This window comes from Panicum hallii, chromosome 1 (assembly GCF_002211085.1).
Source record: "Panicum hallii strain FIL2 chromosome 1, PHallii_v3.1, whole genome shotgun sequence".
Classification (NCBI taxonomy): domain Eukaryota; kingdom Viridiplantae; phylum Streptophyta; class Magnoliopsida; order Poales; family Poaceae; genus Panicum; species Panicum hallii.
The window spans coordinates 5,764,943-5,780,126 of record NC_038042.1 but is presented as its reverse complement, the minus strand read 5'-3'; the positions used below and the strand labels follow the sequence as shown (position 1 = coordinate 5,780,126).

Here is a 15,184-nt window from a genome sequence, read left to right as displayed (position 1 = left end):
GAGACAAAGGGATTTCTTTCATCCAATTTTGATATGAAAGATCTTGGTGAATTCTCTTATGTTCTGGGCATTGAAATACACCGAGATAGGACCAAAGGAGTACTAGGATTGTCTCAAAAGACATATATTGAGAAAATGCTTAAGGGATTTAATATGGATAAGAGTAAGGCCACACCTGTTCCATTAGCGAAGGGCGATAAGTTTAATGAAGCCCAATGTCCTAAGAACCAATTGGAATCAGATGAGATGAAGGACATACCTTACGCTTCAGCTGTCGGAAGCCTGATGTATGCACAAGTCTGTACCGTCCTGATTTGGCTTTTGCTACCGGAATGTTTGGAAGATATCAGAAAAATCCTGAGAAGGTCCATTGGGTTGGTGTCAAGAAGGAATTACGTTACTGCCAAGGCACTAAAGACTTCATGCTCACATACAGAAGATCAGATAACCTTGAAGCTGTGGGTTATACTGATGCTGACTTTACTGGATGTGTGGATAGTAGGAAATCTACATCAGGATATATTTACACGTTAGCTGGTGGAGCTATATCATGGAAAAGCTCTAAGCAAAGTTTAGTTGCAGCGTCGACGATGCAAGCTGAGTTTGTGGCATGCTATGAAGCAACTGGACAGGCTGTTTAGCTTAAGAATTTTATTCCGGGTCTCAAGGTAAGTGACAGCATTACGGAACCTATAACGTTATACTGCGATAATCAGTCTGCAGTATTCTTTTCGAGTAACAACAAGTCAAGTGGTGCTTCCAAACACATTGACCTTAAGTATCGTGTTGTGAAAGAAAGATGCCAGGATCGAACCATTAAGATTGAGCACATAAGAACTAATTCTATGTTAGCGGATCCGCTCACTAAAGGCTTGCTACCGAACGTATTTAAGTAGCACGTTACTAATATGGGTTTGGTGGATAGTCTTTAGATCCTAGTTTTAGAGCCATTATAACTCCCAACTAAAGAATAAGCGTTCTACCGAGGTGTTTCAGTGAGACTGTGGGTAATGGGGTCCCAGTAGTGCATCAAGCTACTAATGACGCATTGGTCCGGTACTCTCTGTTACTACTAAGTGTGAACATTAGTATGATACAAATATTAGCCTTAACCGTTCGATCAAGTGGGAGAATGTTGGAAATAAATTTCTGTTAAGATATTGTGATCTTCACTGTTAAGGAAACGTTTAAACCATCTAAATATGATTAAGAAAACCTAATGATAAAACCCTAATGGGCTGTGATCAGCAGGCCCATTAGGCCTGTTTCCAGAGGCTGGCCCCCAGCCCCATAGTACCTATAAACATAAGGTCGTGGTTAGCACCTTAATGACCTAATCATCTCAATCTTAAATCCTAGCCACCGCTAGTCTGATCGCTAAAGGCATTGGAGGGGTTTGGAAGGCCAAGCACTCCCGTTGGCGCCCGGAGGACGCCGATTCGCTGTTGCATCTCCTACGCCGACAAGAACGTCTACTTCCTCTACGGATCAGGCGTAAATGGCTGCTGCTACTGCTAACGCTGGTATAATGATTACCGTTTATTCCGCATTAGATTGATTTATCATGAACTAGGTTATATTAAGTTTCTGGATAACGTGCCGCTAATATTAAGTTTTGGCAAATCTAACAGGTAGTCCACCTAGCTGCAGGAGCAAGATATATGACACTTCATACAAACTCAAAACGGATCCATATAAAGACAATAACACCGCACATATGTCATCTTTGATGATCGATTAACCAACAGGTTTTGTAGAACAATCCAATGAAGCCATATGGGCCCGGACTTTTTAGGTGGGGCCTTCAAAAATAGCTGTACAAATATATGCACAAAACATAATTATATATGCACAAAAATAATTTATACCAATTTACTTGTACAAATATATTCAAATATAAAATATCTGTATAAAAAATTGTAAAACAAGAAACTCATATGACCAAATTTGAAAATAAAATAGAAAATAAAAGAACAAATTTTGTAGGAAATATTGGAAAAGAAAATGTTCGGCATAAAGTTGTGAAACAAAATTTTGGAAAAAATTAGAAAATATAAGAGTTGAGCGGAAATATTTTAAAAATAAAATTTGGACCCACATGTAAGCTCCACATATGTTGAAACAGTTTCACTTTAAGAATTTGAATGTGCATTTTGAAAGTTTAGGGACTGAGATGACACCCCAAGTCAAATTCGAGGACCGATAGTATATTTTACCCTAACATGTTTGTACTGGTCCATATGGATTCTTCAGCCAATCTGGTGAGAGATAGTTTTGACGATAATATTATTTTTATGGATGAGAAAGTGTAATTAAGGGGGTGTTTGGTTTCGTGAGGCTTATTTTAAACCCTGTCACATCGAATGTTTCAATAACAATTAGAAAGATTAAACACAAGCTAATTATAAAACGAACTGCACAAGCCTAGAGCTTATTTACGAGATGAATCTATTAAGCCTAATTAATCTATGATTAGTACATATTTACTGTAGCATCACATGACCTAATCACGGACTAATTAGATTTAATATATTCGTCTCGCGAATAAGGTTAAGGGTTATGGAATTTGTTTTATCATTAGTCTATATTTAATACTTTTAATTAGCATCCAAACATCCGATATGATAGGCCCCTCGGAGAAACCAAACACCGCCTAAAACTTAGTAACAGAGTACATAGCAACAGAGTACATGGAGGAGATCATACAGATCAATTAAAACCAAGCATTCAGTCAAACAAATCAAGAATTGCGAGGCCTTCAGAAAACGAGGAGCGAACTGGCAGTGCTACCTCACTTACACGATGCATAGGACACACGGCAGGAGGTCTCCAGAAGGAACGGGCAGGGAAGCAAGGAGCGGCCGAAGCGCGGCGGTGCCGCTCCGGCGCGCCGCGCGCGCCGCGGCGTGGAGCGGAGCAGGCGTTTCTTGCCAGCCCGTGCACGGAACGCGCCTTGGGGATCGGGCAACCATCTTCCCACGCAAGCTGCGGCGGCCGGCAGGAGGAAGGAGAGGCACCCAAGCGAGCGAGCGACGGCCGGCATCAGGCGGCGCTCCGGCGAGCCGGGCGGTGAAGCTCGCGATCCGAAAACTTATAAAAACACCCCTGCATATTTTCGAATAGCCCCCTTTATTTGGACCGCGATTAATAATCGCGATCAGATAATTTATGAAATACTCCCTAACAGTTGCAAATAACCCCCTAACAAAGCTCGCGCCGGCGGGTCACGGCGAGCACCAGCGGTGGCGAGCCCCAGGCGTGTCTATTCGAGATGCCAGACCCGGTCGGCCTCCGTCGGGCACTACCAGCGTCCCGGAGAAGCTGCTCGCTGGAATGCTGCAGCCGGAGCATTCGCAAGGTCGAGCACCTGCACGTACGGCTGCCGGAGCTCAGAGAAGAAGACCACACGGCGCCGATTCGAACTTGAAATTGTGAATTTTGCGTATTCGGAGTAGCTCGAGACAAATTTGATCAGGTGTTATTGTGGGGGAATACTATTCATCGCATATGCTACTCCACGCGATTCAATCACATAAGGGAGACGCCGCCGCCACCTGCGCGGACGGAGGAGTGGGAGCCAGGGGAGGGGAAAGGGGTGGAGCGGCCGCTGGCGAGGGGTGGAAGGTGGGGGGAGCGGTCGCCGGCAAGATCATCGGCAGCCGGGGTGGTGGTCGAGACGGCGGAGCTTAGGGTTTCGGGTTTCAGGAGGACAGGTTGTCGGGGGACCGGTGGTCACCGGCAGCCTTAAAAGAAGGGGGTGGGAGAGGAAGGGAAGACCGGCGACAGTAGCGGGTTGCGGGGCGGCGGCGGTCCGGGGGTGGCGGTTTGACAGCCGGTGGGCAAGGGACCGAGGTGGGGCGCGGGAGATGGGCGGAGGTGGGGGCGGGGCAGGCATCGGGCGGTGGGATCCAGCGGTGGAAGTCGCCGGAGACCGGGAAGACGACCGGCGGCAGGGGCCAACGTCTTCTGGGACGCGTGCTCCCCACTCGCATATGCGGGGAATATAAACCCCGTTATTGTGCCGAATTTGCCCGTTCTAATTAATTCTGAATGTGTTGAAAAGGTTGAAACCTCTGTTCAATTTCTGATTCTCAAGAAGGCAGGAGATGGCAAATTGGCAATGGACAGGCTACATCTTCAGATCCTGACGAGCTCCGGCCACCGGACCACGGGATGAGGCCGGATGCAGGCCTGCGTGCAAGCGCTGCCCGTTCGTTGCTTCTGTCTTGGACTTTCTTTGCGGTTGCGTCACCCAGAACGTCGTAAGCTTCAGTCAGAATCCATAGCTCCGTCGATAACAGCCTGCGAATGGAATACTTTGCACGCTACAATAATACTCGGTGAAGTTATTGGTAATCGGCTCCGATTCCGACTCCGGCGACTCGGAGGTCAGAGTCGGACTCGAAATCGACCGAGGGAGATAAAAGGCGCAGAAGCCAACCTGAGTCTCGAAGCCAACAACGCAGCCGCCGCCTCCAGGTTCCCTCAGATCTAGTCGAAGAAATAAAGAGAGGAGAGGCCGATGGAGATGGAGATGATGGACGTGGACGTTGCACCTGCAGCGACGACGGGGAGGAAGAGGCCCGCCGCCGCGGAGGACGCGGAAGGAGTGGCGCCGGGAGTGTAACTCATTGTTTTATCCATCTTGACGAGGCGCCCCTTGTGCAGGATCTCGCTGATGTCCGGGGGGTAGGCCCCGAAGTTCGCCTTGGGCACCTTCGTGCGCAGCTGCTCCTCCAAGCGCCGCTCCTCGTCGTCGTCAAGGTCCTCCACGGCGGCGGCGGCTGGCCGCTTCATCCGCTTCGCCGCCGCGACGTCCAAATCCATGTCCATCTCCGTCGATCCCTGCTGCATGCCCTCTCTTTTTCCTAGGAGACCCTGCCCTCTCGTAGACGGCGGACGAACACTGATGCTGCGAGGGCTCGCCCCTCGCCGGCTCCTGGTTTTATCGCGGTCAGTCGGATCCGAGTCCGACACGAAGTTGAATTTTACGGCTCGTTGGGTTGGAGTAATTGGTTAGGGACAGTCCGATTCCGATTCCACCGAACAATAAAAATGGCCCATGTATAAAGAGCGAATGAGTTGGGAGTCCACAAGGTAGAAAATGTTGAGAATCCGAAGCATTTTGTCTGCTACAGGAATTTTCGTCTTCACAGAACATTGGGTTTTTTTTTTGTTCCAATTTGGACAAGATATAAACAGAGCATCTATATAAAAGTATAAAAACAACAAAACGTACCATGCTTGCCCAGATAAAGAGGAGATGCCAATGGCAAATATTCGAAAAGGCAAAACGCAAGCGAAGCAGCATACTGGAAGACAGAAACGCAAGCATAGTAACCCGATGGAACATGTTGTGGTGGCAGCGTATCTTTCGATGCGCATAAATCGACCCACGAAATGTCACTTCAAATCTTCAATGTCAAGCACTCGACGTACAAACGGAGTCTAACAGGTTTCGAAAGTTTTAGTTCAGCGAAACATTATTATTTGTTCGCTGTGCCTACAGACGAGCACAGGCTGAAACAGTAAGAGCAGCTACTGTTCAAAACGGCGGTAGAAAGTCCTAGAAGCTAACGAATACAACCAGCAGCTTTCTAGTCTAATCCAGATTACATCCTTTGCACGGGTGTACACCACTGATACTTACATGACCAGCCAACCAAGAAAAAAAAAGAGTATTGAGAAAAAACACCCTACAACGGACGCTCGCAGGTTGTACCACAGCTACGAATAGAAAACCAGCTGACTTTTACACTGTTTCTACTATCTCGGCCTCCATGCCATGCCACTCACGCCGCTGGCGTCGTAGCCCTGGACGCTGCCACTGCCGGGCACTACACCATACTGGGGTTGCTGTACAATGCTGGTCACCGGCGCAGTGGCGGCGGCGGCGGCAGCACCCTGCGCCGGCCACCACGCGTTGTTTGTCTGCTGCCAGGCCTGCCCAGACTGGAGCTGCTGCTGCTGCTGCTGCAAATGGAGCTGCTGCACAGGCTGCTGCTGCTGGGTCCGGAGGTAGGCATGGGACAGCGAAGAGATGGGCACCTGAGGCTGCACTGCACCTGGGACATGGTACTGCTGCTGTTGCTGGTGGTGGTACGGGTGCATCTGCTGGACGGGAGGTGGTGGAGGCAACGGCAGTTGCTGCGGGGCGGCAGGCAGCGGCTGCTGCCTGATCGGTTGGTGGTTGGTGGCCTGGGTGGGGTTCCACTCTGGTATGTCATCGTCATCGTCGTCATCCCAGCGGTGGGCCTGAACAGATGATCTTTTACCATACTTCTGAACCAGTTCCCTCATCTGCTCTGCTGGGCGAGCAGAGGGAGGAGGTACATGCGGCCGGCCCTTGTAGGCATGCGCAGTTACATTAGCAGCAGGGTGTGACGAGTTAACAAAATTAAATTCAGGAAGATCGTCCTCATCCCTAGCAACACCGGGGCCGAAGCCCGGAGGGGCATCATCAGTTACATCTTCCTCCTCGCGGTGATGGCGCTGGTTCGGAAAGCCTGGTGGTGCACCATATGAGTTGAGAGGCAGGGAGGGCCGAGCGGCCGGGTTTGTAACCTGTGGTTTCCTTAGGATTGACTGCCTCCTGGAACCATCATGCCTGTGGTGGGAGGTGGGCACCCTGGGAATGTTGGGCCTCCGCCACACGACGACTCCGATGAAGGATGATCCTGCCACAGAAAGGCTCTCCTGGTGCTCCTTTGGCAAGTGTCGAGAGAGTATCTCCACAGTTTTCCCATGAGGAGGGCACAGGTACAGCTCTATTCCTTCTGCAGGTTCAGCTAGTCCTACTCTCTCATCTGAAATATATGCATCTATAGTCTGCACAAGAAGAAAGAAATTAAGTAACTGCAGCAATCAATCTTAGATTACCAGCAGTGGTGAGTGGCAAAGAAAGAAAACAAACCTGCAAGATATGTTGGCGACCACTCTCCGGAGAACCCTCCTTCCAACACAGCTCAGTTATCTATCAAAAAATTTACCAGATAGTTACATCAATGAAATGGATATCCAATGGCTAACCAAAGGCAACGCACATGCTTATTACAAAATCAAAATTTAATCAACTGGTAACACAACTGCTCACAGCTTCTAGGCCACTTAGTCAATAACTTTGGTCATAATATCAAATGAAAATATATATAATGATGGCAGTTTAAGCCCCAAGATATGGAAGTCCTACAATCAACAGCCAAGATTATCCCACCTGCCTAGAAATTAAGTTTAAATCTTACCCTGCATCTGTAACCTAAGACTTTTTTTATCTATAGCTCCTAACACGGACCCAAAATTCATCAACAATTGTTCAATCTAAAAAAAAACACTAGCACTCAAACTCTGGATATATCAGGCACTTTGCAATGGCAACAGTCCACATAGCCCTAAACTGCAAAGAGACTAACATTCAGATACTGCACATATTGAGCCTTGTCTATGAGAAAAGCAAACAGACTACACTAGGAAAAAAGGAATTACCATTATAGCACGGCTTCTAGATTTGGGAAGCTGTTCAACAAACTCTTGAAAAGCACTAAGTTTAACTCTCCCCTTAATCTCAACAAAGCTACGCCAATCTTTTAAGGATGGCTTTTCACCACTGAAAAGGTAAAATTTTCAAGACATGTTAGTAGCAGTCCAGATAGAATAAATACATTTACAAATTTCCAGTTTGCAGGCAATTAGCAGTCACATAAATAGTACAAAAACATGAGAAGTAACAAATGTTTAGCACGAAAGTCATACAAAATTATATGAAAAACTCATTTCTGAATAATTTACCAGACCACACACATCCTGCACCCATTTTCCAGTTAAAACCAGTTAACATATCCTTTGACCTTGGTATATAAAAGATAATAGGGAAAACAATATTAAATATAAGACAAGAACTGTGAACCTTACACATGAATCAATAACAAAGCTCATCTAGCACGTTATCGATAAATATAAGAACACACTCCATCCATACACCAAACCAAAGTGAAGAAAATAGCACAAAGAGACTTGCCACATGATGGCCCAAAAACGTCGGCCAGAAATCCAGTAAGGTAGCCTCCATGAATTTGGATGGATATGCCATTATTATGTATTACTGATTACAAAATAAATGGCTTTCCTTACTAGATGTTTTAAGTATGGCCGGCCATTGTCCGTGGAAGTTGATGAAAGTTCCACTTGAAATTGTACTCACCGTTTTCAAAAGCATTAATTTAATTACAGCATTGGATTGTAGTAGTTGGTTGGAAGCTTGTGGAGTTGTAACCCTACTAGAATTACAGATTGATGTATCTACCCAGTCCACAAAGGTTACACAGAAAAATGAACAAGAATGTTGATGATTCAAAATTCTATAAACTTAATAACCTATAATAATGGTTGATTGATACGTGCAGAAAAGATGAAGACAATGAAGAAGAATGTGTTACATCAAGTGATTAACAAGACATACTAGTGACAAAGAGAGTCATCCAAAGTCATATGTGGAGATGAAAACATACCTTTTGAAGATGGCAACAACATTAGAGAGTGAAGACACGGTCAGTTGGATTGCACCCTCCCATATGCTCTCGCGTATCATAGGAATATTGGTTGTCTTGGTGTTAAGAACAGCATCAGGATTAGAGACATGATCACTAGCTGTTTTCGTGGTTTCATCTTTACCAGGGGAGGATTTGCTCAGCTCTCCATCACGTGGTTCAGTGAGATCAGAATTTGGAACTGCTGCATGCCCTGGTGACTCTAACTTGGGCTCATTGTTATCCTGCGCAGATGGCTTATCAGATTCAGATGCAGACTTCTCTGGTGCAGAAGCCTTATCTTCTGTCTCTGGAAGTTCCTCAGGCTCCAAGGTAGTGTCAGGTTCCTCGGAGTCATTGCCATCTTCTTGAGGGGTCCCAACTGAGAGATCAACAAAAGGTGGCTCGGAATCTAAGCCCTGCATGAATTCATCTAACGAAGGAATTGGCGGAAGATTTTCTGTGTCCTTCATGTCATCCAAAATAAGTTCCTGCATGAGATCTGTTTTTTCATTATCGATATATTCTAGATCACCTGACATATCATTGTTGCCTGTCCCACCATCCTCATCTTGTGAACTGCTATCAGATGCTTTATCTTTTTCTTGAACACCTTCTTTACCATCCATACTTGCTTTTTCATTAGACTTGGTCTGATCTTCTACAGCTTTCGATGGAATATTAGTAAGGTTGCTCCCAAGCTCAACCTCCACTGAGATACCATCTGGTTCTTCTACTTCAACTTGGAACTCTCCTTTGTGAGTTTTTCTAACCAAACGCCTAGGATCAACCTCGGTATTCGGAAGGACAACCATCTGTGCAAACTCTTCAGCCTTGGCCAACCGCCACTCTGAGAGCTCCTTAGAGGCGAGTTCCTCTGCAGTCATTGAACAGAGGCGTTCAGGTGCAATATCTCCAGACAAGACCCTCTCTCTTAGCTCAGGATTGCTTTTGTCTTTCAAGTTAAACAAAAGAGATCTACCCTTTTCTTTGTACTTCTTATTTACTCCACCAAACAGTTTAAACAGCTCCTCTTCAATTCTAAACGCCAAACCTTCAGCCTTTTGATTGAGTCTTTCCTTATCTATCGCTAACTCATTTTCAGACTTTATTCTTTTTGACTCAGACTCTACTAGAGATTCTGTAGCACCAGGGTCATCAGAAGTTCGCGGCCTTTTTAGATTAGATTCTGCATTAGGTTCAGAAATCCCAGCATCAAGATCAGAAACCCAACTAAGCCCGTGACCTTGCAAAAGTTCATCTGCAACCATACATTGACCCATTAACTCATCTTCTGAAGAAACAAGATTTGACTGTTGCTGCATGTCACCATTTATGCTTGTGATCATGTTCGAAACTAAATCACTGCTTAACTTCTCATCTCCCTCGCATCTCTTCGGAGCTACAGTTGGGGCTACATCTGAATTCACTGTGCTCACATCTTTAGATGTGGTTGCCACTGGATCCTGCACAGCATCTCCTTCTGCCGGTTTCAACTTGTCTGCAGACCCATCAGGTTGGACATTATCAGGGGACTGAATCTTATTCTGCTGATCAGAATCCAACCTCAGTGCTGCGACAAGTGACTCCCTGAACTTGGACCTTACAGATTCAAGTTGCTGGGGTTGGACCTTTGATGGTGGCTCCTTCTGTGCAGAACGTTTATTAGATGACTGGAACGATGGAGATTTCAGCATTTGAACCTTTGGAGAAGCAACTGGCTGCTGTGATTTCCTGCCCACAGTGGACGGCGAGGGTTGTGACCCAATCGTCGCTGGCAAAGATGTTTGAATATTTAAAACTTGCTGGGGTGGCCTCAATGATACTCTACTTAGTAAAGATTGCGCCCCCAATGGACGTGCAACCTCTGGCCTGGAAGCACCTACTTGGACTGATTGTTGACTCATGGGGACAATATAATATGAGCTAACTGGTACTGAAGCTCCCACAGAGAACATCGGCTGTGAACCCCAGTCACCAGGCAATGATGGATAAAACACAGATGCATACTCTGCTTGATTAGATTGGACATTTGAAGAGGGCACCGGTTGAGATCCCAAGTTGTTTGGCATGGGTGCTTGGCCTTGCTTTGAGAACTCCATTGTGAAACCACCTTTCAAAAACTCCAGAAGCTCTTCTCAAATAACAGTATTATTTGCCGTGGCTTCAAACCCAAATATCTGAAAATGAGTCAAATAAGTAGAAGCACCTTAGATCCGTGAAAGGAAAATGAGCAAATACTGAGTGTTACTGTATTACAAGTGGATGCAATACTTTTGACTGCCTCAAGTGTGTAAAGTTAAGCAACTAAATGCCGCTTCGCCGCACACGCAGGGGATGAAGATGGGCTTTCCAAATTACTAAATATTAATATTTTCTTAACTAGACTGCTAAAATATTCCAGAGAAACAAACCTTGTCCAAACACACCCTAAACTAGGAATGACTATGAAAGCACTCTTCTACGACAAAAGAACACATATCACGTGAACCATAAAAGATGATAGAATGGATCATTACAATTGCTACAGAAAAAAGAAGCAAACAAGCATTGCAATCTAGTAAATGGTAAAACTATTCCATAACACTACCATGATACAACACTGAGAGATAAAGTGCCAACATGGAAGCATGTATACTAATAAAACATATAGACGGCATTCAGACATTTCGACCTACGTACAATGAACAAATAGAGCAAAAATGCTCAATGTTTCAATAGCAACTGAAAATGAAACATGACTCGGTTATTTTTTTAAGATTTTGTGACATAGGACAAACAGAATGAAGCAAACATAACGGAGTCGAGGATCGATCTCTCCACAGCCTAATACAGTAAAAATTGCATATAGAACACATCCCCGGCATAACAAACACGCTGAATCTATCCTACCAATCGAATAATTCGAAAGCATCAACAAAGAGCATCCGAGTCACGATCCCTAAACCACTCCACGCAGTGCGCATCGGTATCAGGCTGCAAAAGGGGCGCCCTGGCGCCCAACCTATCGCTGAACACAGCCACGGGCCGAAGATGAATTTCCCGATATGGGAGAGCCCTAGACCAAATCTCCCCCAAAAATTTCCCCCAAACCCAAAAGCAAACACTCGAACCGACGGAAAATTCCCCCGCCCCTCGCATCGGACCGCAAGCCAGAGCACCACACGGGGACACGCGCTACGAAACCTACGAGCACCGATCGCGCGCGAGCCGGATTTCGTCTGGTGGGAGGGGCTTCTCACCGTACCCCTGGGGAAGCCGTGGGGCGGCGGCGGCCCGCGGCGAGCCCAGCGCTCGGCGGCACCGGCCGGTGGGCCCCGTGGCGGCGGCGGCGGCTGCGGCGGCGAGATCGGGATCGGGGGAGGTGGGAAATTTGGGGGTTTAGGGTTAGCGATGCGAGCACCGAGCGGCTTTGGTTGGTTTATTTTTCCATTTGCTTCTGGGTGGCGTGTGGATGAGACGGGCGGGCGGGCGGGCGAGGAGCTGGTGGCGTGGTGTGGTCTGCGGCTGCCTATCCGCCGCATCCTGCTTCCCGCAAACTGCGTGCGGGCACGGTATCTGAGGCGGCCAGGCGGTTTGTCCTTTTTTGGGCCGTTACTGCGTAGATAAATATAGGCTTCGGGCGTGAGTGTTTGGGCCTTCAACTGGTTGTTTCGGGCTTTCGGCCTTATGGGCCAAAGCCCTGCGTAACTTTTTACCATGCACTTCGGTAAAAAAAAACTTACGGAATATGTATATGTATAAGTACCTTCTTATCCCCGAAGAAAAAGGAGGCCAACCGGGGCATTGATCTACTGTTACCATTTTTCATCGAACGTGTCCTGCCTGCTGTCAGTCTGGCCCCAATTTTCGTTTGGTAATTTTTTTATTTAACGTTTAGATGATTTAAATGGTATTTAAACGAAATTAAATAGGCTCGATTATTTTATACCATATAATCAAATATGCATGTTCGTGATTGCAAAAATAAGTATCTTAACAAATATATGTATTTATGTATATATAAAATCAAGTGTATATATTTATGCACGTATGAAATCAAGTATAAATATTTATTCATGTAAATAATTCTGTACAAATATGTACACGTATAAGAATGTAAATGGATTTGTCTTCATTTAACTAAACAGTGTGTCAAACGGTCGCTTAGCCCACCTAATAACATTTAATCATGTTCTCTTATCCCGTTTAGGCTGCTTACTTACCATTTAAACGGTCAATCATTTAATAATTAATACATGTTCACAGTCTAAATAATACAGCTTACCTCTATCTATCGTTTAGCACCGTTCACTTACTAGACCACTTACACGTCGTGTAAACATTGCATAGTGGCTAGTTCTATCAGTTTAATCAACCATTTATCCTATTTAATGATTGTGTAACCCGTTTAAAGAGCCTTTAGTCCGAATAATTAGCTACTACATCCGTCCCAAATTATAATTTATTTTAATTTTTCTAGATACATGTATCTTGCTGTGTATTTAGATGTATATTATGTATAGATACATAGCAAAAACTGCGTATCTAACAAAAAACCAAAACAAATTGTAATTTAAAACGGAGGAAGTGAATGATAAGTGACCGACCATTTAGCGACGTTTACCATTTAGACTAACTCTGTCATTTCGATGCCGTCCGTTTAGACGAACATTGAGTCTGACTCTTTGAAAGATATCTAAATGCCTTAGTGGGTTTTGATGGTAGATAACAAAATACATGTATATTTAATCGTGTTATCAAGCATATGTGCAGGTGCTAAGGCTAAATAAGCAAAGTGTATTACGAAGCATAACCCCTCAAAAAGAAATGAAAAGCGGTGTTTCAAATTTACTTGAAGAGTAGATTTTATTTTAAAATTGCGTATAGGAACGTCGTACTATCAAGAGGGATTTTGATCTACAGGTGTTGACGTGGTAGTTGTGCTTAAGAGAACCTGCAAAAACCATGAGAATCAAACGTACCACTGTAAACAGTCTTCTTTTAAAATTCCCTGTTAAATCCGGAGTGTCCGGGTTCTGCTCCGGATGTCCAGACAAAGATATCCGGAGTATCCGGACATATGCCTGTAGTCTCCGGATAATTGTTCCTTGTCCGTAAAATTTGGACATGTACCCAAAGTATCAAGGTATTCTTTAGTCAACGGCTAGTTTTCTGTAGGAGGGAGTATAAATACCCCGTGTACCCCTTCACTCGTACTCTTTTGCTCATTTCAACCAGAAACGTCCACAAGCTAAAGAAGAACTCTCCCACTCCCCTTTCTTTATTCCTGAGTAATTTTCTTTAGGGATTCAAGTGAGATTGTTGCAAGAGTAAAGATTTGTGCCAACGAGTTTCCATTTTATCTCTTAAGCACATCATTCTTGTCTAGCTGGTGGATTTAAGCTTGTTACTCTTGGAGCTTCAAGCTCCTAGACGGTTAGACGTCGCTCATGAGTGCTTAAGTAAGTTGTGAGCACCACGGGAAGTTTGTAATCGTCATTCCTTTTGGAGGAACACATAGTAAGCGATCTTGGGTTTGAGCGTTGGTCTCACCTTTTGGAGAGGACCATATAGGTTCTTCAGCACCGTCTCTTAAATCCTTCCTCACTGGAGACGTAGTAGAACTTCGGAAAATAAATTTTGTCTGTCTCTTGTGCTCCTTACTTGTTTTATTGATTATTTGGTTGTGAGACTAACTTTCTAGGATAGATGTCGATCTATTATTATACAAGTCTCCAGAGCAAGACAACTGGTGAGAAACACTTACGGTATATTCACAGTATCCGAATATATGTGTTACTGACGGTGTTGTTCAAAGTATTTTAAATTTCAGACTAGCCTATTCACCCCTCTTTTAGGCATCTAATCATTCCTTTTAGACATCTTAAGATCCTTTCACTCTTCTTCCTTATGGCCGATCATCAGCCTCCAAGCCTGCCGTCCCACTCAACTTCACGGGCATTCTCCTTTGTCTCATGCCGGTCTTGGACCACGACACCTCTGGAAGAAGGCAAGGCAGCGTCTGCACCCTGGAGCTCGCGTTGTAGGCAGGTGCACGGTGAAATATCCACATGATTGCAACGACCAGCAGAGGCAGGAGGACCCTAAATTCAAAGATGTCGCTCGAGTCATCCTAACTTGGATGTATTTCATACTAGTACGTTTAAGAATTCTATAGCAATGTAAAAATAGTACATTTCCCTTTTCATTCTCAATTTTCTTTAAAGGGTCAAGTTGAGCCACCATGTGTAATAGTGAAATGGGCCAACAATCCAAATAGAATGAAACGACGCAAAAGCACGTAGCTACTATTGTCACAACATATATTACCAAGAAAAATATATATAGTCTGTGCGGACGCGGCGTAGCGCGCCTTTCATCCTAGTGTAAGCTCTTATGCCCGAAGAGATCCGAGCAACGGGAGCAACTCTCCGTTTTAACCGTATTGTTTCCTGACGTGTGTATCTTTGCGCGTCTAACTTTTCTTTACCGCTGACGCTTGGCCTATTTGTTCTTCTTTTTTCTGGGCCGCCATATCGCAATCTGCTTCCGTCTTGGCCCGTTTGTTCTACAGCCTACTGTTGTTGGGCTTCGCCTCCGCACGCGTCGTCGGTGCCGCCTCAACGTTTTGCCCTCCCGCCGTTGGCCCATGTAGGAACCGCCCCTTCCGTCGATGCTGC

At 45.3% G+C, this 15,184-nt stretch overlaps 1 protein-coding gene across 2 annotated transcripts; it reads right to left on the bottom strand.

Annotated features, from left to right (window-relative positions):
- Positions 1–5,422: 5,422 nt before the first annotated feature.
- LOC112882940 (death-inducer obliterator 1-like) lies at positions 5,423–12,004 on the bottom strand. Of its 2 annotated transcripts, none has more exons than XM_025948149.1 (5): positions 11,765–12,004; positions 8,505–10,702; positions 7,483–7,603; positions 6,914–6,973; positions 5,423–6,828 (listed from the first exon to the last, which is right to left on the bottom strand). In XM_025948149.1, exons 2-5 carry the CDS (start codon positions 10,622–10,624, stop codon positions 5,767–5,769), a joined length of 3,363 nt encoding a protein of 1,120 aa, XP_025803934.1. In that variant the 5' UTR covers positions 10,625–10,702; positions 11,765–12,004; the 3' UTR covers positions 5,423–5,766. The 2 variants fall into 2 exon arrangements, with proteins under 2 accessions (XP_025803934.1, XP_025803926.1); XM_025948141.1 differs by having other exon boundaries at positions 11,770–12,004.
- Positions 12,005–15,184: the final 3,180 nt, after the last annotated feature.

What these genes read in the sequence shown, in the direction of transcription:
- LOC112882940 (XM_025948149.1), bottom strand. Translation starts at nt 10,624, where the DNA reads ATGGAGTTCTCAAAGCAAGGCCAAGCACCCATGCCAAACAACTTGGGA. An exon ending in GTTGTTGCCATCTTCAAAAG is followed by an intron (nt 7,604 to 8,504) that starts GTATGTTTTCAT and finishes TTACCTTTTCAG; the next exon opens with TGGTGAAAAGCCATCCTTAA. An exon ending in CTAGAAGCCGTGCTATAATG is followed by an intron (nt 6,974 to 7,482) that starts GTAATTCCTTTT and finishes ATTTTTTGATAG; the next exon opens with ATAACTGAGCTGTGTTGGAA.